The following is a 25,276-nucleotide window of genomic DNA, read 5'->3' as shown; positions in this document are numbered from 1 at the left end:
TTTTTTCACTTTCTGGTACGCTTCAAATGGAGTTTTTCCACAAATAAAACGTCTCGATATTTGGATAATCATCCAATCCAAATTCAATCTTGCTAAGTTACTGCCCATTTTTTGCAGCAAAAGAGTTTCAAATTTCGTGTGCTTTACTGTATGTATGGGGGGAGAGACGGAGGGCGGAAGGGAGGCAGAGAGAGAGACCGACATACAGACAAGATTGTGGTCGTCTCCCTCCCCACACATGCTTTCTCCTGTACCCAGCTCTATTTTGCTGCTGCTGAAGCCCTCTCTTTCGGTTCTGCAACGTCCCTGCGTGCAGGATGTGGCCGCCGGCCCTGGGCACTGCCGCTGAGCAGCGCCGGGGGCAGGAGGACGGTCCCTACCCTGCTCTTCCCATGGCCGCTGGAGAAGCAGGGACGGCCATCGCTCCCTCTGTCTCCCGGCCCTTTCGTGCAGACCCATCCCATCGGAGAAGTCAAATTTAAGAGCGGGAGAGCTAAAGCTGCCTTCTTCAAGGGCCTCTTACCGTATACAAAAAGACACGTTTGCTGATTTTTTCCTAAAAACCCCACGAGCTATATGGGGTTATGTGTCAAGGATACAAAGCCCCAAATGATTTAATCTACTTCAGTGGGAGTGCAAATACTGGCTGTTAAAACGCAGCCAAGAATTATTGCAAAATAAAGGCTGGGAAAGTAAGTACTTAAAACCCAAGAAAATCCCAAAGCTAAGGTTTCTGCCACAACATTCAATCGCTTTCGCTGCACATCGATAGGTTTTATTATTATTTAATCTATATCCTGTGAGGTGTGTAGGATGTGTAATGAAGCCAAAACGATATTGCTTTGGAAAAGTTAGTATTCGTAATTTCCTGACTTCTGAATATTTGATTTTTCAGCCTCAGTAATGCACTAATGCTGTTTTATGTGTCCTATATGTAATTGGCTTGAATGTTTTTTCTTAACTGTTGATACGATGATTACTTTCTGGAGGAAGAGTGAAAAGAACGACCTTTTTTTCTTTGTCCCAATACCACAGAAATTTACGCGTTTTTTCACCGCCGTGATACTATGCTGGTGAGGGGAACTCGGTGTAGGTGGGAGTTTGGCTGCTCAGTGCCTCTCTGATGAATGAGACTTGGAAGCCTCTCAAGGACGGTGTTATTTTTAATTCCCTTTCCAAACTCACTGGAAACACTCGAGGGTATAAGGCTTTTTTAGGTGTGTGTTTACAGGAAGGCACGTTTACTCCCGTGCCTTCCCCCGCCCCACCACCTCTTCAGCAGCTCAGGAGGCTGTTTGTTTAGCACTCGATAAAAAATAAAAGCTAAACAGATTACCGCAGGTTAAATTAACATTTATGACCTTTACTACGGAAAGCTCCACTTCCCTGCTGTGCGCGAAGGATGTGAAAGGGCAGTTAAGATGTGCAAGTTAAACACGCTCGCCGACTCATCCGAGCAGGGTGTCTGGCAGCAGGTGAAGGTGTCCGTGAGGTAAAACACGACGGTCGCCAACGCCGCCGTACCTGCGCGCCTCCCACCCCACCTGCGAGGGCCCCAGGCCCAGGCCGGCCCCCGGCAAAGGGCCGCAGCCGCCCGGGGCCGGGCCTGGCGCAGCGGGGCCGCCCGCGCCCGGCGCACCTGCGGCGGGCGGGCAGGGGCTGTTAGGCCGCCCCAGCCGGGGGCAGGCCCCGCGGCCCCCCGCTCGCCCCCGGGCCCTCCCCCGCCAGGCTCAGGTGACACCGGCCCCGGCGGCTCCCCGGGCCGCCGCGGAGCTTCCTGGTTCCCAGAAGGTGCCGGAGCGGCCGCAACAGGAACTGAGAGACGGGGGGGAGGAGGCGGTGCCGCCGCTCCGCTGCAGTCACGGCCCGAGCCGGGGGAGCGGAGCAGCCATGGGCCGCCGCCCGCCGCCGCGCTGAGCCGCCCCCGCGGCCGAAGGGAGAGGGGCCGGTGCTGCCCCCTCGCCCCTGCCGGGCGGGGCGCTTCTCCCTGGGGGGCGCTGGAGCAGCCGCCGCCGGGGGCCCGCGATGTGACCATGGACAGCAGGTTCAAGTGAGTGGGGAGGGCGGGGGGGCTGTCAGGCGCGGCGGGCCGAGCCGAGCTCCGCGGCGGGCAGGCAGCGAGTAGGCCTCGCAGCCGCCCCGGCCTGCCGGGCCCGCCAGGCGGAGAGGGAGGGAGGGAGGGGAGGAGGGGGAGCGGGAGCCCACCCGGCGGGAGCGTGCGAGGGGCCGGGCGCGCCGCGGCCGCTGAGTGACAGCGGGGCGGGCGGGAGGCAGCGCGGCCGGGAGCTGAGCGCTGCGCCGGGCCGGGGCGAGGCGGGACCCGCGGCGCCCCCCGCCCCGGCCCGCAGCAGGGGGAGGAGGAGGCGGCGGCTGCGGCGCCGGCGGCCGCTCCTCCGCCCCTCGCCGCCTCCCGGTCCGGCGGCGGCCCCAGCGCGCCTGCCCTGACATTGCCCTCCCGCAGCGGTGGTGAGGGGGGGGACGCCGTCCTGCGCCCCCCGGCCACGCCGGGTCAGGGGCGTCGGTGCCGGCGGAGCGGTGCCTGCGCTCTGCCAGCCTGTGGCCGGTGAAAGGGGATCGTGAAATGGTGGCAGGGTGCCCCTGCGGCGGCCGCAGCCCGCGGGCCCGGCTCCCTCCCTCAGGCCTGGGCAGCGGCGCTGCCTGCAGTGACCCCCCTGCGGCAGCTGGTGGGCCAAGGTTTGTGTCATTCGTCTCCCCGGTAATTACAAACCTTCTCTTTGCCATTATGGTATGGCAGGTGCCGAAGGGATTTTGAGGTGTTTGGAAGCACTCCTGTCCAGCCTTACCCATCAGGAGCGGCCACCGGGTCTTGCTGACATTGGAAACCAACAAGATGTTAAATTACGGGTTTCAGAAATTGACAAAAATCTCCATGTAAATATGTGATGAATAAGCAAGGCTGCTACCGGGTAGCTGTAAAGGAAATGAGAGACAGTCTGACAATTCTCAGATTAGTTTGACACGTTTTTGACACTTCTAAGCATAGTGGGATGTGAAGAGTAAACTTAGAAGCATTTTTCTGCAAAAGCACATTTAGAGTGGTGTAGTGAAAGACGGAAGGCAGTGTTACTTCAAAGAGCTTTCTTCATGAGGGTAACAGCTAGGAGTTGAGTTAGAAGTTCTTGTTTGGTGTTTGTAACACTTTAACCGATTCACATTAAAAACCCAGTGTTGTGTGGTCTGGGTTTTAGGAAGAAATGGAAGGGGAAGATGGCCTCAGACTATACACCGAGCAGCTGAGCCAGAGTAACGTCACAGGGAGATGTCACTTCTTCTAAAGGAAGGATTTTTGTCATTCAGTTTTCTAGGTGGCTTAACGAAGCCGAGCCTTATCAGTTTCATTTTGAACCCGCTTGCCAGCCAGAGGAACAACGGACGGACTTTAATACCAGAGTAAATCTCCAATATCTGGATTTAGGCTGTTGTAACTCAGAGCAGAACTTGATCTCCTACAGACAGGATCAGTAGAGATAGGATTTTCCCAACTAAATGCTTTAAAATATGATGCATGGAAAGGTTGTGGTACGGGCGGGTAATGTCTCCATAACCTGGATTAGAGTATAATTACGTATCTCAGTTGATGATGGTGCTGAGGTCACTGAAAGCATGTACTGAATCAATTAATTTGTGACAGCTGAAATTTTCCCCAGCTCAGCCTTTGGATTTAATTCAAAACTTTTTCTTTAAAGAGACAATGGTGTGTTAATTTGCTGTATGCTTTATTTGAAGCATTCTAGAAACCTGGAACCAAGTCTTGATTTTTTTTTTTTTATTTGCTTAAAACTCCAGCTGACTTCAGTGGGAGCGTTACTCAAGAAGGGAGTTCAAGTCTTTTATGTGGTTAAATAGATAATTGATATGGGTGCGGTTATACCACTCGTTTTTAATATAAATAGCAGTGTGCTTGGTAGGCAGAGAGAGCTGGGTGGTACAGTAATGGCATTTAGAACTGTTTTAATAAATATTTAGCATGGAATCAGGTTGACTGTTAATTGCTGTTAGCAGGTCATTATTATCAGGTGTGTATTTATTGGGGAAGGGAGAGAGGCATTGGCCATCACACAGAGCTGACCATGATGGCTGCTGCAGATATGGAGGCTCCGTCTTCTTGGCTAGCTTGGGATTGCGTCCATCCCTAGTTATTGCATTAATGTTTTCTCACTCGCTGAATCACACGTGAGATTCAGCCTTTAAAGTCAAAGACAGTGATCAATACCTTGTGAAAGAGGAAGCTAAGTGATTCTCAGCCTTATGGTGGTAATCTTATGCATTTAAAAGGTAGTGGCTAAATTCATGGAATTAAAATGAAAGTCTAATGATGGGCTGTTCCTATTAAGTAGAAATAAAACATAGCGTTATAAAAGGCTGGGCACGATTCCATTAATATGTTTTGGATTGAGTGGTAAGGATTTTAGTAGCACTTTTTTCCAACTGTTAGGTGCGGTGTGATGGAGTGACTTAAAAGCTATTTGATGTATAAGTCAGTGACTGTATCACTGAAATAAATCACATAGTTTAGCTTGTTTATCTTGCGTATTCTTTTTTTAAAGCTGTACAGGGAAGTGTGACTCTTTGGTTCTTCCTTAGAATGAATCTGATTTCTGATTTTTTTTTAATGAAATTTTATTAATTTAAAAAAATCAATTTAAATACAGTAGAAACACTATTTGAAACATACATCTGATTAATCAATTGTGTTTACTTCTTCTAGGGAAAATCCAGAACGTACCTTTGATTTGGTACTGAAAGTAAAATGCCAAGCGTCTGAAAATGAAGGTAATATACTGATATTTATTTATAGAAATGAGAGCTGGGAAAAAAAATAGCTTGCTTCCTGATCTAGTGTCATCTTATGTTTTGAATTGCTATTGGACTGGGATTGTATTAGAAGGTGACTTTGGTTATTTTATTGCCTTTTAAAATCTATCAATGTGTTAATTCATAGTTGTCGTGGGTTTTTATTGTTATATTTTCATTTTGGTTAGTGTAAAAATATTTTTGTTCTGAGAGAAATGCTTGCAAAGCTTGGACTTGAAATGTATCTTCTATGGTTCTTAAGTCTTAAAATGTTGATTTTTATATATGATTTCATTTTAGGCGAACAAGCTAATTCTGTCTGTCGGTGGAATGTTAATTTTGATCCGTGTGATAGGGAGAAAGGAAAGTAAGTTCTTTTCTGAACAACAGAAAGAGTCTTTCTAGCTCATGTTTTGCAGCTGCTTTGATTTGATACATGATACAAACAACGAGTGCCGACTTGAGCTTGCATTAGCCATCAGTTTTCATGTCTCTATAAACACGTGGTAAAAGAGATGCAGTAGTGTGAGAGTTATCTGAGAGAGGGTTTTTTCTTCTTGAGTAAAAAGAAGATGGGATTTCCAGTGCTGAAAACCAAGTGACCTCTAGAAAGTCCATTGGGGGAACTCGGTTCATGTTTTCATCCAAGGTTGTTTGCCTTATAAAAACACAAGGAGAGAAGAAGTCTTGTTGGGGTTGTGGTGTAGTCATGTTAGTCTGTGACAGCTGTGTCTTAATCACAATTGTAAAAACAATAAACTACATCTTAAAATTGAGTATATTTCTTATCCTGCTGTGCTGATGGAGGCTGTTTCCAGAGTTTACTACTCTAACAGGTTGGAAGCCTATGGAAGTTTATAGCCCCAAACAGCTTCTTTTTTTTTTTTTTTTTTTTTTGTTTTGTTTCAGCCAGTATTTCTGTTATTGGTGTTGTGGGTACATGGCTACTATGTTTACAAACAACATTTTTGCTGAAGCTAAGCAATTGTAGCTCTTTAGGTCTTTTCCTGACAATACCAACAGGCTTTTCTGGACCTGTTGTGTTATATATTATCCATTATTGATATCTCAAGTTCCTCTGCTTCACGCCCCCCCCCCCCCCCTTTTCTTTTTTCTCCTCTTCGTAAGATTGCTCATTTAATTGCAGAATGACATCTTGGTCCTGGTGCAGTCCTTGGGTATTTTCACTTTTTTGTGACCAGCCAGTGTCGTTTGGTTTATTGCCTGCTTTTTTGAGTTGCTGTTGGTACAGTCATGGTTTGGGAAATCAGATGGGCTTTCTTACCTTTCTGGTCATCGTGTGGTTTGTGTCATGGCACATTCTAGTTTCTATTCTCTCCCTTTTGCAGTTTTTACCTTGGTTGTTTCATAGGTGATGTCTGTGAACCTTGCTTAGCTACTTGACTTATGATCTGTTCCTCCTCGCGCTGTGCGTTTAGTCTCTGCTTCCACCTGACAGCCCTTCTTGGGGGCCTGTTCACATCTCGGCTTAGGCCCAGCTTCCACCTGCAGATTTTATTCAATTTCCCTTTCTTCCTTTCCCTCCTGAGAGCTAGACTGTTGATAATCCTTTCATGTCTTCATGTTGAAATCTTGAAAAATATGGGGTTTTTTTCTTCTGTGATCAGAACGTGGATCTATGTCCTTTTAGTTCCTTTTATCTCCCTTTTGACTTCTGATTTTTGTTTTGCATCTTTCTACTTCTACTATCATAAGAAACCACTTCTCGTTACCTGCAGCTCTGTGAATGGCCGCTTGTGACTGAATTCTGGTCATAGTCACTTCCCCTGCCTCCCTTGGTGAGTGTTTCGTGCTGTTTGTCAGCTATCCCCTGTGGAGAGTAGCATCTTTAAGAAATCTGTGCATCTCCTTGAACTGTTGCCTTAGTTAATGTGGAGACTGTATTTGTGACTGTATTGTGGGTGCACCCTCTTCTATTCCACTTTTTGCTGTCATCCCTTCTACCCCACGTGGGCTTGGTTGCTGTTCGTCCATGGGGTGGGTGGCCAAAGGCAAAGAGGAGGTCTGATACCAGTAGTGTTGGAGTCTGCAGCGTGTGACTTGCAAGGTTTAGGGGTGTTTCAGATGACTTGGAGGTTGTATTGATTCTCGCATGAGTCTGCAGATCCGCACAAAAGTACAGTTCCCCTTTTACCAATCAAATTGGGCCGGCTGAATATTCCGGTTATCATCCTGCTGTACTTGGCGATCCATTTGGCATTCGTTTTAATTTCCTTCATATTATATCTAATTCAGATAACAAACTCACTCCAGTGAGGGCTTGACATCATATTTACATGTGGTATTATGAGCACAGTGATGTATCAAATTAATATATCTGAATGTTAAAGTTATTTAAAGGAAATTCACAAGGGACAAAAGTGTATTGTCTTCACCGCCACTTTAGAAATGGAGCACAAGGCTTATCATGCTAAACAGGGAGCTTTCAAGGTTGGTTTATTATAAGGCCTAACAAATTTGACAGTTACCCTGTATTGTAGGTCTTGCCTTTAAATAGATTTTCATGCTAGGATAATCTTTTGAATATATCATACTTGAAAATGTGATCCATTCACCTGTTTCTTTGCTCATGCCTCTTTCTTTCTTATGAAAGAGATTTGTGTTTAAATAGCGGCTTTCTCCCTCGCATCCCATCTGCTCCTTGTACTTGATCCTGAAGCTATGTCAGGGCTGAATTTGTGACATCACTGTCACCAGTGTTGCCGTGGAAATATCACAGACACAAAATTATGATCTCCCCGCATGAGTGAGCAGCAGGAGAAGCCGACTTAGGCGAGAGGAAGACCTTAATGTGACCCATGTATCTTTAAGCTTTTTCTTTTCAAGATCTGCTGTAGTGTGTGTTCTCCTGCATTTTAATTTCCCTGTGCCAGTGTGTAAGCGTTCTAACAAATGAAAGTTGAGGTAGCCCTACTGCATGTGTAGCTATTAATAAGGTGAGGTTTTTATGAGGACGCTATATGCTTGCAACAGTGTGACATGATGAAAAATTTTGCTATAAAGATTATTGTTATTCTTTTGGAAAAGTGTTTTTAGATAACTTCTTAATTATAGCATAGCTCTCTAAGCAATGTTAATTTTTTGGGTCTCACAGTGTCCTAGGGCTCTTCCAGCTATAAAGGATCATACATACATGAAATGCAGCAAGGTTTATATGTACTCTTAAATTTGTTCTTAAATCATTCCACTGATTTTTCCAACATTTTCTACTCCATGTAAACACCTAAGAGGTTTCATGTAGGTTAATATAAACTTATCACTTCATGTATGGTAGGTAGCTCCTGAATGGGTTATAGGCTTAGTCGTGCTAACGTATCTTTAGTTATAGTTGGATCAAAATTTTGTTTTGCCATTGGATACCTGGCTTTTGCAATTTAAGAGTAGCTTGCGTACTTGAATATTTATTTCTTAACTGACTGAGTAGACTGTCCTTTTGGGCTGCTCTTTCTCTTTCTCTGTTTTTAAACTACAGGAGCGTGTAATAGCATTGCTCTTCTAACGCTTTTCTCACTTTTGGGGCAGGAGAGAGAAAAGGATACTCTTTACATAAATATTCTTATAACGGAGCACACCATTGAACTAATAGCATGAATTGTAACATTTTTTGCTGTTGCTCAACAAGCTTTGATTATTCCTCACTCAAGTTACGTTTAAAAAAATTAGAGGAGCTTAATGTCTACTTTCAGCACAAAACGGGATATGGTTCCCTCAACAATTTAGAATGTATTGCTTACCGTATTTTCGGTGTAAACGATGCCTTTGATATCACCTAAGACTTTACCTTGAAAATTGCATTTCAGCTGTATTTAATTAGACAGCTGAGGCATATATTCCAAAGAGGAGGAAAAAACCTTTTAGAAGCAAAAGCAGATTGTAGCCTGTGTCATAACTTTCAGTCCTTTGCTGGATGGTCAAGTTATGCTCAAGTCAACACAACATGTTGAAACATAGTACCTAGGTAGCGTGATAACTTTTTCTTGGGAAAATTCATAACCCGATTGTGGCAAAACTTTGAGATTAATTAACTTCTGTTAATTAATGACTGGGAGATGGGCGCTAAGCTATTCGAACAGCCCCGGATTTGTTAATTGTGAATTTGGCTTGCAGTGTCAGTAGCACCTCATAGCGAAAGGTTTTACATTGCCTCCTAGGCAGTTGCAGATTTTCGTAATTCTTTCCTGTGTCACTCCTTCATGAACAAGCAACCAAAAGAAATAGTAAATTTTTTTGCCTATTTTAACATCATCAGCTTGCCTTCTGTATTAAATGTTCATGTACAGACCCAGAGGATGGCTTGATAGCAGATATTAATATTACCAAAACTGTTGTGTTATTTTAAGGATGAGCATTACACTTCAGCTTTACAGTAAAAAGATGCAAGTTTTTTTCGCTTTGGGCTGTATCACCCTTTCCGGGTATCAGGAGTAATGCAGTGTTACAGTTGTCCTGAGCGCATAGTCTTACGTGAAGTGATTGGTTCAAGATTGTACAAGAGCTGCTCCTACAGCAGCTTTACTCTTCTTCTGGCACTGTCTTGTCCCTTGAAAGTTATACTGTGCCTGGCATTGTAAGATATGCTTGAGCCTAGAAATTGGCTAACCAAAGCAGTCTGCAGTTGTCTTTTTTTTAAAAAAAACTTTTTTCTATCCATGTCCTTCTATCGTGAAAAGTAAACTGAATTTCTGCAAAGTTGATGTTTCTGAACTCTTCCACAGGGCATGTTCAAAATAACAGTGCTAGTGTAATCATAGAATCATTTAGGTTGGAAAAGACCCTTGGGATCATTGAGTCCAACCATCAAATCTTTGTGAAGAGTATATATTTATCTATGCATACACAAACATATACCGTATGTGCATACACACATATATATGTATGAACTTCAGATTTTGGTAAAATATGTAAAGATACAGTTGGTAATTTAATTCATTCTATAAACTTTACATCCTGTATTGATTTTATTAAAACTGGATTGCAGAGGCCAGACACAAAAGGCAATGGAAATATAGCAGCTAGCAGTAGAAAGGCAATGTGCAACAATTTCTGTGAACATAAGGTCTTCAGCATTTCTGTCCACAGTTTCCCAAGAAGATGACTCAGATTGGTTTCAGTTTGTGTGGTTAAGAGAGTGCTGTTTGCAACACCTTCATTTTCTTTGATTATAGCACATACGAAGAGCAGCAAAAAGGCTCCATGGAGTGTGCAGGTAGATCCAGGAAATACAACCACTGAGTGTCATAGTTTGGGCCTAGGGCTGTTTTAGTCCTGACTGTTCAAGTTTTACCTGAAAACCCCTTTGAAATAGCAGTTCATTTTCTGTTCAAGCAAAGAATAATTGTTTGAACGAGGCTTGAAAATTGATTGCTTTGTCTCAGTTTCTTCTTTGAATGCTAAAGAAGCCTTCTACAGCCCTAGGGCTAGATACATGATCTTCAGAGATGTTTAATAGGTTTTGTTGAATTGAACGAAGAACTCCAGTAGTTTATCTTGCCTGTACCAGAATGATAATAAATCTTAGTGATGAATGATCTCTAAATTTTTTTTTCTTTAAAGGGTCGTCTTTTCATTAAATTTTCAAGGAAAAACCATGAAAACCAGTTTAATTGTTATCGGTGGAGTTAAGAACTGTATGAATGAAGTCCAGGAATTAGGGCAGAAATGCAAAATTCTTTGTATGGTGTTTGACTATGTCTGTAAGGTACTAATAAGGTATGTAATTCCAAGAAGGTACCAATTCTGAATAAAACTTGAATACAGTCGGTAGCTCTGTCCATGGGTAACCCATCTAGCTTTGGTAGGGTTTTGATTAAGAGTCTTCCAAAGCTGCTTTCAGGATTGTGGTCAAGCACTATTTTTTTCTTCTTTTTTTTTTTTCTTCGCTGTGGAGAGCTGTTTATTAACCACAGACTGTGAGCCTGTGGGTGTAACATGCTGATCAGATAACTCTTTTCCTCTGCCGTACTCTTTTTTGCAGAGCATCACTTGAAAAGTGATTGAAAAGATAACTCTATCAGCGTAAGACATGAAGAAGTCTGCAGGGTTCTTTTTAAGAGCAATTAAAACTTTTGATATAATCTTTATATACTGCTAACCTTTTTCACTGTTGGTTCTAAGTGGAAGGATACTAAATAAGTACTGGCCTACAGAAGGTTAGGTTTCTCTAACTTTTCAAAGCAAGCTGTGTTCTTCAGGTGACTATGAAGAGCAACTATATAATGCTATGAACTAGATAAGCTTTCTTGCAAGTCTCATATTTATTTGTAGATTTTTAGTCTCAAATATTGTGTCACCATATCACAATTTGTTTTATACCAATAAAAAGTTAAAAGATGCTTTTCCAGTTTGTACAATGCCATTTCAGAACATGGGCTATGTGTTACAGTCTTAGATGTAGCTTTTATATATAAAAAGTACAGGCTTTCTTTCCATACCTCTCTGAAGTTTCATTAAGCTTAACATCCACCCTGCCCAACTCATTAACTCATGTGTTGTTATTTAGGTTAGTGCTGCTTCCCTGTAATGGTTTCTTGTTTTTTCTGTTGAAATTTTCAAATGGTGGTACCTAAAAAGCTTGGAAGAGGGCATATAATTCTAGCCGGGTTTCTCTACAGGATTACTGATTGATTAGGAGCAGAATATTTCACAGTCCTTTGTTGAGGATTATGTAAATGTTTTGAGGGCAAAAGCAGGTAGTGCCTGAGATTGCGTGTCACTTTCATCCTTTTTGACAAAACTAAGGAATTAAAGCCAGAGTATGGCTGAAGCGCTCTCATGTACAAGCACCAAGTGTACCTGTAGGTCCTTCATAAATTATAATCTTTTGTATAACTTTAAACCCTCCAGTTGTATCTAAATGACTGTTTTCATTATATTAAAATTTCTTTCATTTAATTGGGAAGCTCCTCAGGTTATGAACAATGTCTCTGAGTGTTTGGACTGTCACTAGCCGAGAGCGGGTGTTGAAGAATTATGAACAACAAAACCAATTACAGCAACTGTGATTTTGCATCTAAGATAAAGATTGACATTTTGATGCGTTTTACCTTTTCCTTTCATTCTCCAGAGACTGTGCAATGGAGGGTTAGTCACTCCAGTTTTCAGCTTCTCTTCACAGATGCAAAATTGTGGAGGAAAATGTTGCTGCTTTTCAGGGCCTCATTTCCTACGGATTTTTTTTTTTTTTTTTTCACCAACCTACAGAGATTCTTGGATGTATGTGTAATTTGGAGGTGGGTGCAGATATGTGTGTGTGGGAGGGGAAAGGGTGAGAGCTGCTGGAGAAATAGGTCAAGGAAGCCCTTTCTCCTATCTCCCCTGCATTCTTCACTGGGGAGAAGAGACCTCGGTGGGGAGGGACGACCCTACTCCCCAGCAGCCAGAGGATGGTCCTGGGAGGAGCATCAGGCGCTGCTCTGCTCCAGACATTCCAGCTGTAGTAATGTGGGGGCAGGCGCTCTGGTATCGATGCTGGTAGAGATGAATTATTCCCCTGCAGGCGTTTGCCCGACTGCGTTGTTTTTTCCTGTAATGCCATATGCCACTTTCAGCAGTGTGTTTGGGTTTTGGGCAGTGAAGTTAAAAGGGAAAAACTTGAGGAGTTAACTGATACAAATATTAACTTGCTATAAAAAGAATTTTGCATGAAATTCATTCGAATGATCATACTAGTATTAATATCACTGAATATAAGCTGAAAACAGCAACCTGTATTGTGTAATTTAGTCAATGAGTATGAAAGCTGATGTTTGTGTGCTTTTTTCAAATTTAATTTTAGTTTCATTTTAGTACTTAACTGTTTGAGGTGGCTGCCTGGGGGATAGTTTGCTGGCTTTTAAATTGCTTGCATTCAGAAGTGTTAAGAGTTTGCATATTTTTCTAAGCTAATGTCGGCATGCTTCTGCCCTCCCACACACCGACCAGTCCATCTTACACACAGCTTTATGGTTCTTAAAGAGATGTGTTATGCTGCTAGCTCTCTTCATATATAGTTTAATGACTTATCTTTCATGTATAGAAGATTTAAAATCTACTTAAAAAAACTTTGAAAAGTGGTTAAACTTTCAAGGTTTAAAATGCTTTTTGCAAAGCCATAAGACACTTCTCTCTCTAGCGCTGACTTGAAGAGGCTGAAGTGTAGGGTTTCCTGTCTGGTTCACAGAAACTGTCTTTTTCATTCTTTTTCCTTTGCTGCTGGTGATATTATCTGGGGATGCAGATACATGTATATGCACATGCACGTGCTCATCATACAACTGTTGGGATAGGTACTTCTGTTTGTTAATAATATAAAAAATCATCAGGGCTACAAAGGGAAGAGTTACGTAACTGTTCATGAAGAGTTTAAAAACCCCTGAAGTCAAAATAAGTTTTCCCAGTAAAGTGCTATTGTTATTCCTTAAAATAATTTTGGGCATAGTACTGTTTTGCAACAGATGTGTTAAGAATCTGTATTTTTTTTGTGGTAGGCTGACATATGATAACTCCAAGATCCAGGTAAAAACATGATATTTACAGGCACGTACTGAGGATAGAAGATTCTACGTGACTGACAGATAAAGTACTAAAATCCTGAAAACATTAACTCCTTATATTTGCCTTTGACATTTTTCCATGTGTTTTGGAACTGTAGCTCTACACTTAGAACTGAATAGTTTGGGTGTACAAAGACTTCTTATATTTTGTGACTCTGGTTTAGGAGAAAAGATTAAAACTTAATACAGAACTTTATATGGAAAACAGAAGAGAAAAAGCAGAAGTGGTGACAGAAAAAAGGCCTGAACAAGATTTTGGGTGTGGTATCTGCGTTTCCTGAGCTAGGAAAGCCAAGGCAGCAGTTTACAGTCATACTGTCTTCCTTTGCAAAATTCTTAATCCTCGTTTGGAAGGTACTGTCCAAGTATTACATCCTTAATTAGAAATAAGGCTTGAACAACGCCCTTAGATTACGTTTCCTAGAGCTTGAATCTGGATCTGGTTTCTTTACACATTTGAGTGGGTATTCACATGTAGATTAAAATTTAGCTAAAATTACAAGCTTGTGACTGAATATTAGTTAGGGCTTCTGTGTTTACTTTTGGAGAAATTTTACAAACTTTCTTAGTTAATGCCAAGTTTTAATCATCATAGAGGCATAATCATCATAAACCAGCGATGGCAAAATACCTTGGTTACCATTGCATTTTTCCTTAAACTCAGAATGGGAAAGAGTGATGCAAAGAATCATTAATACTTCTGCTTACCTTCTAATAGAGAACAAGAAATTCCTATTCGTCTGACTTTGGATGCTGTTTGCATCAAGGGTTTTATCTGTTGTACCAGTTGAACCCGTTTTAGAACCCACCTAAATATCGTAAAGTTATGGTGTCATTGTGTAGATGGAGTCCAATGTTTGCTTTTGGGATGAGGCAGTTCTTTTGCTCTGTTATAGGACAAGCTAAATAAAAAATATCTTTGTATTTAAATAGTGGATACTAAATGTTGAGTTTAACTGTGTTGTGGGAGTTGCACTTGATGCAGAGAAACTGTGCTGATGATGGTTACAAGGCACAGCATCATTTCCCTCAGAAGCTGCAAAGGAAAGCTTCACATTTTAAGGCAGCTGTTTGCAGGAATGGAGTTGCATTATTGAAGAACGATGGTAATTTTTATATCCTCGGGTTAAGATGCAATATAAAAAGCAAATGTAAAAGTGTTTTCTGTTCGGTGAGCGTGTTTATGTTCTGTTTATATGCAAAATAAGAAAGCAGAAAGAGGTAAAATACAAGGATCGTGTGACAGTTGTAAACTCACCTGGAGGTCTGTAATGAGTTTGAAATAATGGAGTGAAAGCACTGCCTTTATGGTGACAAGAGGGAAACAGTTTTCTAACTTAATCTTGCAAGCGAGAGCTGATCATTCACGCGTCCTCTTCCTATCCTTTGGAGGATGTTTGGCTCCTAAACTGTGAGCGTTTGCTGTTTGTTTGTGTGTTACTTCAAATAGCTAGCCCTGCTAAAAGCAGCATGTGAGGTAAGCATCCTTCCTGCTTCTGGCGGCACCTGGCAGCCTTGCCCTGTGGGTGCTGGTGGGGCTGCTGCTGGAGCTGGCAGGAAGTGTTTCTCACGGAGGTCTGATAAGAGGAACTGGTGGGATTTTCATGCCATGCAATCTAGCATAGGCTGTTGTTTCATCTCTGAGCATTAATGTCAAGTTTTTTGGGTTTCTTAAAATAAATGTGTTGCCAGTTCAGGAAACTGGGAAAAAAAAAAACCAACAACCTAGGGATGCCCTTACTCTCTCCTGCCATCGTCCTGGTGGCTTTTGGGCATCCAGAGTACTCTGAGTGTTGGAATTGTGTCAGGGTTATATTAAACTCACGTCCTTTTTTTGAGGAAATGGTTTCAACAGCTTTGCTGGTGCCTTCCAGTTTTATGTTCACATAGTAAAACTTAGCTCTTAAGGAAAAAAACAAATAAGTTAGATCCTTGTCGCCCATGGTCACTTTAAGGCATTGCACATTTGGAGATAGATTGAATTTCATTTTGCGTGAACGAAATTCTGTCTAAAGAGCATAATTATGCTAGGTTGGTATCGTGCAGTAATTCATAGAACTGACAATAGTTAATGGTAGCGTGACACAACATGGGACATTCTGAAAAACTTTGTGTCAGGGAAAGAGTTTTGCTGGTATTCATATTCTAGGTATCTTCTCCCTGCTAAGAATATTGCCAGATAAAAAAGGACTTTAGTTCCCTAGTGGCAGGTAAATTGCTTACTACTTTAGCTGAAACTAATGAACTTTTCCTGTCATGTCACAGGTAGCTGTTTTGACAGCGACTGTGTGCCAGGACAGGTAAAGCTTTCTGACACTGGGAACCGAGTTCAGTGAGGTTTTGAGCACTCAGTTGCTGTTTCAATCAGGCATTTTTAATTGGTGCGGCTGAATATATCCATTTAGTTTCTGGGAATGGGCATGTCCCATGCAATGTAAGTGGATGTTTACATCTGCTTTTACTTGGGGTCAGAGCCCCGTAGCATCTTGCAAAGTCTGGTCTAAAAATACTTACACAAGTCAGATCAAACCAGCATGTGTAATTAATAAGTAAGCAATTTAAAAAGAGAACTTGCTTTTTCAGTCTTGATATAATGTGCTATAGCTTACAAAGAATAATTTGAAATCTGTTTTTTTGCATTCTGTTTCTGGTGTTAGAAATCAGTGCAATGGAACTGCGTGACAAAAAAAATAAATGCTTGAGAGAAATGCTTCTAAAGTGCCTGGCTGAAAACATTTTTCACTGGCAAGAAGAACTATAAGAAATTAAAGCTTAGCTTCAGTTCTCTGGCAACTAGTAATGGTGACTGTCTTTATTTAAATAAAGAATTTTGTGTGATGTTGCTGGACACTGACAAATCTAGCTACAACTACTTTGTAGTTGAAAATACTTGTCAGGCCTTGCAATTCTTGGAGGGAATTTGTGTTGTGTTTTCAACGGTGAAAAAAACAATAATCCTTTCAGCTCCTGCTATTGGGGAAAATGACGGAGAGGATAAACCAGATCAAACGATAATAAAAATAAATTAAACTACCAGAACTTTCAGTGGAAGTGAAATAGGATGAAGATTGGAAGTGGGAAGGTGGGTGAACTGGTGTTGGCTGTGGACAGCAGAGCTCTTGAAGCCAGTAAATCCATGAGGATGGGCAAAGCCAGAGCACTTGCTCTGTAAATGGCTGGGGAACACAAATTTAGTCTGCTTGTATATGATCTGCTTCGTGTATTTTAGGTAGATGAGAAAGATCTGAAACTGCAGTGTGCTTTGAAGCTCTAGAAAGAGAAAAAGTACTTTGCTTCCAGCCCTAAATTACTGCAGTTCAATCTGTAGGCTTGCCTGACTCTCCTAGCATGGGACTGAAGGTGTCTCAGCTCTGAAACGCTGCTTTTCTCTGCATTTCCCAGAAAACTTCTTGGTAACAGCATTTGCTCTCGCAGAGGCTTCTCCCACCTGGGTGTTTTGGTTGGTGGTGCTTTCTATGACTGTTTGACTCTCGTAAACTGAAAAATACACTGTGAAAATGAAGGTATAAGGTGTTTTCTGCAAAGAGTACCCAGTAGAAATTTTGGCTTTGTGGTGGACGGTGGCTGTACTTCACAAGCTGTCCAAGTTTGAAAATGCTCAATAGCCCATCTAAAGGGACACACGAGTATTCAGGATAAAAAATTGGCTGTGTATGCAGTCACTTCAGGAAGTTGTGGCCTGGGATTGCAGAGTGATCTGCGCGCTCACCACTTAACATTGTCATTAATGACTTCTGTAACAGAGAGTCTGAAATTAATTCAATTTAGGACTTGTTGCAGAGGCACTCATTATGGTTGCATTGTAACATGGATTCAGAGTCAGTCTGTGTAAAGTAAATACATACCCTTAGTATGTGCAGTTCTTCGGGATTCCTGCTGGGAACATAACTGGGCTGTGTGTGGAGCCAAATCAGAATTGCTCACATTGTGTCTTAAAAACATAACGCGGTTTTATAATCTGGTAAAAGTGCATTGTTTACTTCGTGTCTCACCATGTACACTCCTCCTTATATCTTAATATAAACAGGGAAACCCGATACTGAGGTGTGCTACTAGGGTACTCCTGCTACTGGAGTTCTGGTCCTGTGTGTTTTAACACTAGGAATTATTCATGTAGGCATGACCAGTATGTTTTAATTGTCAGCACATCTTGAAATATTCATCTTTCAGTAACCAAGACAAAAAGTCTTGCTAGGACAGGAAGTGCCAGAACAGCAGAAACAATAGTTGCAAACAAAGTGTTGTTTTGAAGGGCTTCATATGCAATGAAACCAAAATGATTTTGGTGGTTGTGGGTTTTTTTTGTTTGCCTTTTTTTTTTTTTTTTTTAAGGCCTGCGTTTAGTTAATGTTGCTTAGGATATGTAGAACAGTATATATTAGCATAGCAGTTAACATAGTAGCTTTGTGCTTGTGGGTCTGAACACAATGCAAATCATGGAATAAATACAAACTGCCTAGTCTGAGATAAAAGTTGGAACAGTTTAGCGTTACAGAAAGTGAGAAAGTGCTTTTCTATTGATTGATGTTCCAGAACCTCAATTTTTTAAGTCCCAGCAGCATGTATTCAATTAATCTATTTCATGGGAATATTAGAAGTCATGTCATATATGTAAAACAAAAAGAAATGATAGTGTATGCTGTGTGTTATCTTAAATTACTATTCCTGTAACAGAGCAATACTGATCCGTTACCAGAAGATAATACATCTTAGAAACCAAAGAAACCACACTTGAAATATAAATCAATATTTTGGACTGTGAATTACCCTGTCATATTCATACTTTGTTCACCAGCATTTCTGGAGGATTTTGTTTAACTCTACAGCGTATCAACTAGACATATTGGAATGATGTGAGTATTGCAAATATGCAGGGTTAGGCAGGGAGCCAGATTTTATTCTTAGATCTACTTTGAACACCAATGCTTGAGAGAGATGAATTTGAAATCAGTTTTTTCAACTTCATCAGGTTGTTGAGAAAATGTTCATTATATAGCAGCGATGGAAAACGGTGGTTTGTTGAGATACGCTGACTCCTCAAATCTGAAATTCTCAGACATTATAATATAATTTTTAATTATCTTCAAATAAAATATGTGAGCAGTGAAATAAGAATGCCTTTTCATATATAGCTGTGTTAAGAGTTGTGGGTATTGATAGAATGCCCAGGTGTGTGGATAAAATCCGCTTTATGCGTGATGAACTGCAGTCGTTCCCTCTAGAAATTCCTGTGCCCAGAAAAGTGACGACATACGCCAAAGATATGGTGATACAGAACACAGTATCATGCAGAGTACCAACCAAGTGTGGTTGTGAATGGTAGTAAGTCAACAAAGAAAAGCATTTTATAAACAATATATTAAATACCTTCCTAACTTGTGCCTAGATGGCTCAGCAGTTATTAATAGGTTACAAAATCTTTCAGCCCTGGAATGTGTTTACAGAGCTAGCTTAGATTTATTTATTCTTTTTTTTCCTTTTTTGAGTGTCCTGTCATTGTCCATGCTTCCTCCTTTGCATATGTGAGGTTTATTTTTCATTTGACTTAGCAGCACTAAGGGAAAAGGATGAAAAAAACCAAACCAAAACCAAACCACATTGTAAGGGACAGAAATAATCCTAGTTTTGTATTGGACTTTACTGATGTTGAGCTTCAGCCCAACTGGGGATAAAAAGGTTGCACAAAGGAAAAACCCATACTATATGTTATTAGGAAGTGCAAGCGCCAGTCACCCCCAGAGGGGAGTGAAGAAAGTCAGGATCACGTCGCTGAAAGCCTGAAAGATGCGTTACCGTGGGCCGTATCAACGAGCTTTACTGCTAATAAGCATTCATTAGGCAAGTTCTGCAAAAAAAGCCAAGTCTTTGAATAGCATTTTCCAGGAAATAGACGCTTCAAGTTTGAAATGAATGACTAATACTGAGTGCGGTGCACTTCTTGGTAGTAGTTTTCTGGCGCTAGCGATAAGTGTTACTGTCTTCTGCTCTACAGCCTGACTTTCCGCGGGCAGCCAGTGGAAAGCAAAAGCTCTCTTTGCTGCACAGAAATTGTGTTGGTGTAATAGTGAGGGGATGAGTGCTCCTGAAACTGCACGAAGAAAGTGGCATATGTATGCTCGTTCTCGTTACTGGAAATCAAGATATAAGTGCGTTATAGAGACATTATATGACTTTACTAAGTTTTAGCTTTTCCTGTTCCTGATGCTTTTTTTTTTTGAAGTATCATTTTTATAATATCAGAAAATGATTTAAGTTTGTTTGGTTTTATTCACTAGTGACTAAACCTTAATTAGCAATGTATTTGGCTGTAGTTAAAGAACCTTTTATGAACGCCCCTCCAAGCAGGAGCCAGTGGGGGTGAAGTCTGTGGTTAAGCAACACTTTTGCCTCAAATAATCTGAGTTTGATGGGTAAGACAGCATAAAAAGCTTACTGTATAAACTTTTTAACATATTTAAGCAGTAGACAACCTGTCTTGTTTTTTTTAAAAGCCTCTTTATAAGCTATAGTATCATGAAGTATGAAGTTACTGAGTGTGACCTCCTTGAAGTGCTGTAATATTTACTATAGAAAAGATTAAACAAGACTATGTATTCTTAATACCTTTGCATCACAGCAGCACTTCAGCTGCGCATCTATGTGAGAGTTATAGCTTCCTGCTGACCTCTGACTTCAAAGAGGAAGTTGTTCTAGGCTTTATTCAAGAAGATTTACCAAAACCTTCATTAAAACATTGTTGATGTTGTCTGATGCAACAACACATTTGCAAGATGTTGTTTCAAGATACTAATAATCCAGGGAAATCAGTAAATTAATAGTTTAAAAACTACGTGCCATTTTACCCATAGCTCATCAAACATACCCTTATTTACTTATTGCCTTGTCACTCTGGAAGGAATAGCAGTTGTGAGAATGATACCCACTCTTTGTGTTTTTACCATGAGGGGCTTGGATGCCTTGCCAAGAAAGAGGTGTGATTTGGCACCTCTTGCTTTTGATCCCCTTTGTGGCAGGGGAAGCTGAAAAGACTCCTGTCACCTTGTACTGCAGTCCCAGCATTGCTTAGCTTCTCTAAGCTTGTCCTGCATTAAGAAAGCTGGCCAAGGAAAACTAGTAGGTTTCTGTGACTGTTAATGGGTGAATGACCCCCGTGGCACAGGGAGAGCAGCTAGGAGACGTGGAAAGAAAATCCAATGAACAATGGCTGGATTAAGAGAGGGAGCAGATGAGGACTGCGCTGGTGTGTAGATCGTTCTTCATGTTCTCGTTTTTAAAGGGGAGAATATTGCTGAACTCTATTCTCAGAGTTCAAGGTACCACATAGACATGTTACATTTAAGATAACAGAGTTTATTTGATTTCTTTCGTTTTGTTTAACAAAAGCTAGTTTAACAGGCAGAGATTAGTGAAGTTGACTATGAGGTCTTCTTAGTTCAGGCTGAAAGTTTTGCCACATTTGTAATGCGTTTTTTAGCATTTCAGAGCATCTGATAATTGCTTCTGTTAATACCAGATTACTGCTGCTTTCTATGTAAAACACGGGATTTAAAAATAGATCAATACTTTAAAGATCTATAAAAATGGACGGATCTGCTATGCTTTCCTTTTGTTACCAAAGCCTTCCTGTATATTTAGCAAAGAAAAATACTAAAGTGTGTGTTTTAAAACTGCTGTGGAGTTTCATTTCAAAAGCAAAACAAGTAAGTGATGTATTCATTTACCCTTTATTAGAACCTTTGTTTGTGGAAAAAATAAACAGTTTGTAGTCAGAATTTTCTTACGTAGTTTTCCAATATTACTGGAGGATTACATTCAGTAACCTTTTTCTTTTTAAATTTAGCTGCAGGGGTTTGTGGTACTTTAAATGACTCATGCATTGTACCATGGCTTAAAAACTTATCTCTTTGTATGTGTAGACTATAAATCCCATTTTTTGAAGCAGTTTTAGTAACTGACTGAGATTAAAATGAGTAAAGAGCCTGAAAGAGATGGTAACTGAGAAATTCTTTGTGTATCTGTCAGCGTTAAGGGTTTTAGATGTACATTTGTGTGTAGCTTACTTTCTTACTTGTGGTGCATCTAGGATGGCGCATTTTGCATAATTGTTTAGATGTTAATTTGATTATATGCTTGTAGATCAGGAAAGAAAAGCAATTTAAGTAATTTTGTCTCTAAGAAAGAACAAGATGGTAAACAATAGCATATAGATGAAGAAGAGGACAAAGTAGGTCAACGAAGTCATCTGTGCAGGGTGATTCTTAATTACATTTCCGATGTGTTTGGTTTATAACTGTCTATAAGAGATTTTTCTTAATACATCAGAAATGAGATTTCAGTGTCTTGCTCATTGCTTAATGAAGTATCCCATTATCATAGTGCAGTTAGTTCCTTGTTTTGCTGTCTTCTCATTTTTGGTTTAATTTTGGGTGCAAGTGTATGTGGGAGGAAGTTGTGACTGAGGCTTTTTGTTAAGGAGATGCTCTGTAATTTGGAGAACAGCAGAAGTGTATTCTCAAATTAAACTTCTCTCTGAAAACTTAAATTTCAGCAGTTCTGTGCAAAAGAAAGGTGTTGCTTCTCATCGTCAGGACAAGTAAAGATTCTGGGTTTTTTCATTGCAGATGAGTTATCTGTGTGTTCCTTGTTGTTTAATGCATACGTGGTCTCTATGTGACGGCATGTGTCCCATTTTGCATAACTGGTAAAGCACTGGTTAATAAAACCAGCTGAAATTAGCAGCAGCAGGTGTTGCAATTTGGTGCTTTATACCCTTGGCCTCCGCAGCATCCTGGGGCAGTCCTGTCTGCGGCTGCGGTACAGTTTATGAGCAAAGTTTCCTTCCGTTTGTTTTAAACCCACTACTGTTGATTCATTTGGATTAAAGGTTTTGTATTACAAGAAACAGGGAGTAATTATTCCGTTTTCACCTTCACTTGTGCCATGGGTGATCATGGACAGCTGGCTCTCTGACCTGAAGAGTGTAATTTGTTGAGCCCTGACCATAAGTAGGTGCTTTTCCATACCTATGATATATCCTTTCATATTCTCTCAATCTGTTTTGGGGAGAGGGCGGTCATAACTGTATGAAATATCCAAGGTATCATTGTGTTATGGACTTCTATAGCAGTAGAGCGGTGATTCACTATTTATTTTTTTTTTTTCCCACGTACTTGGAAGCAAGTCTCTCATCACTTTTGCCCATGGTGAAGGGTAAAGGTGCGGTTTTGTTTTTACCGCTTTTTCTTCATAAAAAAAGATTATAAATATATAGAGTTGTAAAAACAAGCATCACCACCCCCAAACCACAACTTTTTGAGTTCAGTGTCTCTTTCTAAAGCTTCAAATCAGTAGGTCATCTGAAGTCATGTAGTGCAGTTTTTCAGAGTATTTTTTTCTTGTTTGGTATGATGCTGTGGTGCTAAACGTGGGGTCAGAGAAGGGAATATAGAAATGGCCCAAAATGTATTTTCAGTATAGGAAGAAGAATCTTGGATTTTTACTTCTACCCACAGAGAGAATTTCAAAGCGTTCTGATTTTTAAATCTCCCATGTTAGTATTTTATTTTTTTTCTCTCTCAATAACCCATTTTAGAACTAAAAATAGTAATGAATTGTAAGAAAATAAATCTGTTTCTTCTATCATACTCTTGGGTTAGTGCTCTGGATTTCTTCCTTCTCAGCTGTGTTGTCTAAGATCAGTTTGTGTATATCCTCTCAGACCAGCCTACATATATGTGAAAATGTGCATCTTGTTGAATCACGCTCGCAGTGGATATCTGTAAACAATCAAGTTCTTTGGTACCGTGAACATGATTATAGTATTAGATCCTTCGTTGTTCTTTTGTGGCAGCTGCATTGTGTAGCGCTACTCAGCTTCAGAGAAAAATGGTTATTCTATAGTTTTGAATTTAATGACCTTACATTCTTATTTGAGAAATCCCTCTTGTAGCTATTGATTTGGCCAACCTATTTAAAAGTAAATCGAGTGCTGATATATGGAGTTGAGCATTGCTATCTTGCCCTGAGAAGACCTTGTCGGCAGAGTGCAGTGTGCGTTGAGCAGAACACGTAGCCGATTGGTGATGTAGAAGGCAACCATTTTCCTTTCCAATTTAATTATACTAAATGCCTCTTTATTACTATTTCTTTGTATCAATTCTGGAGATTAGTGATGATATGGTGGGGTTTATGTATGATAACTGCAAGTAAAAGTATTCCGTGAAGTCTGTGGGTGTTTGTGCTGTTGCTGTAGTGCAGCAGGCGATGCTGCGGGTGAGTGTAGGGAGCAATACATGTCTCCTTGGTAAGCAGTCCAGCGGTCGGTCTTAGGAAAGATCACAGAGCCTAAAACACATCAGAGGCTGACTAAGTATTTTTATAGCTAAAGGTATTAACACCTACCATATCCTCTGTGGGACTGTTGGTTTTTTTTGGTTTGGGTTTTTTTTTTTTTTTTTTTTAGGGCATTACAAGGACCATTAAAATACTCGGGCAGGCTTCCTAGGGATGACTGTCCTGTGTGGCAGAGGGAGACAGTGGCATGTGCCTGGCGTCTGATACTCTACGAAGACAGAGAGGTTAACTCCTGTTTTCTGCCTCCTTCACAAATCCAACCTTTACTACCTGTTGAGAGAATCGAGGTTGCTGTTATTCCATCCTGGACTGGGAATGCAGTTGTGGTAGCAGTATTTGTTTCCAGGCTCTCAAGTCCTGTTGCTTTCCACATATTGCTGCTGTGAGCAGGCCCTGTTGGGTAGCTGGGAAGGGATAAGTGCGCATTGTTGCATTGTTGGGGGTTTTTTGGGTATGTGTTGTTTTTTATTTTTTTTTCCTGTTATGAGAAGGATGGTTTCACACTTTGTTTCGTCACAAAACACACTTTAAAAAAAACCAAACAAAAAACCCCAGAAAGCAAGCAGACACCCTCATGTTGCCCCATTCAAGCAACCTATGCCAAACAGCAGTGCATTTGCGTCTGGCTCTCTTTTTCAAAGCAGTTTGGGGACATTGGTGAGAGATGCATTTCCTCAGCTGTGGTTTATTGTCCTAGCAAAGCCCTGGGAACTCTTTCCAAAATATGCACTCAAGAGGGGCTGTAAGAAATTGACAAAGATGGAAACATCTATTTGTCTGCAATAATAATTTCTTTTCAGTGATTCACAATATATCATGCTTATTCAAACATTAAAATAGTGCTCAGATCTAAGCGGGTTTTTTTATAGCCTGCTTCTGGATTTTTTTCTCTCAAGATGAAATAATACATTTTTATTAATGTCAGTCCAGTAAACTTTCTTTGCACAGTATATTATTTATGCTACAGAAATGCAAGTGTTACAAGGACACAAAATACAAGTCACTGCAGTGTGGGGTTGTTGTTAACTCCCCCCTGGAAAATCCCATGGTTTATTTGCATTCTTTATTTGCACAACTTTATAGATACCCTTTCTTGCCCAGCATTCTCCTTTTTTGATGAGAAGTGATGCTGAGCACCTACGCATCTTGTTCCACACAGCAAAGCATAAAATATTTCTGTTGCCATACTTCATTTATTTTAGTTGCTGAAGATAACTGAGACAGTGCGCAATACTGGTGCTATACTTTCCATTCATTCTGGAATATACACTTCTTTTCCTACGTCTTGAGTTTTGCCTTAGTGTATCCTTAGTGATTATAAAGTTAGGCTCTGTAGCGTCCAGAGTGCTGGGCGCTTGAGTATAATTTAATAATCTGTGTATTATTTTAAAGATACACATCAGCAATAGCTGCTTGCTAATAAAATGCATTTACTGACCCATGAGTGAATTGATCCCTATGACTATTTAAAGCTTAGGGCTCTAAAAGTTTTTCTCTTATCTTTATGTTAAACAATGGAAAGTTTTACCGTATGT

The 25,276-nt window shown here is 40.7% G+C and overlaps 1 protein-coding gene across 7 annotated transcripts in view; it reads left to right on the top strand.

Moving 5' to 3' along the window:
- The first annotated feature begins 1,411 nt into the window (after window positions 1-1,411).
- The window catches only part of DENND1B (DENN domain containing 1B), a 164,829-nt gene continuing 140,964 nt past the window's right edge, over window positions 1,412-25,276 (top strand). For 6 of the 7 annotated variants that reach the window (XM_054212001.1, XM_054211999.1, XM_054212000.1 and 3 more), the window contains exons 1-2: window positions 1,412-1,492; window positions 4,730-4,794. In XM_054212001.1, the coding sequence (XP_054067976.1) occupies window positions 1,422-1,492; window positions 4,730-4,794 (136 nt within the window). In that variant the 5' untranslated portion in view covers window positions 1,412-1,421. Of the gene's footprint in view, window positions 1,493-1,743; window positions 2,051-4,729; window positions 4,795-25,276 lie in introns of those variants that run through there. The other variant, XM_054211996.1, reaches the window with a different exon arrangement.

The sequence above is a fragment of the Rissa tridactyla genome, chromosome 8 (genome assembly GCF_028500815.1).
Source record: "Rissa tridactyla isolate bRisTri1 chromosome 8, bRisTri1.patW.cur.20221130, whole genome shotgun sequence".
Taxonomy (NCBI): domain Eukaryota; kingdom Metazoa; phylum Chordata; class Aves; order Charadriiformes; family Laridae; genus Rissa; species Rissa tridactyla.
The sequence above is the reverse complement of the archived record's forward strand: the minus strand, read 5'-3'. Positions and strand labels throughout refer to the sequence as shown.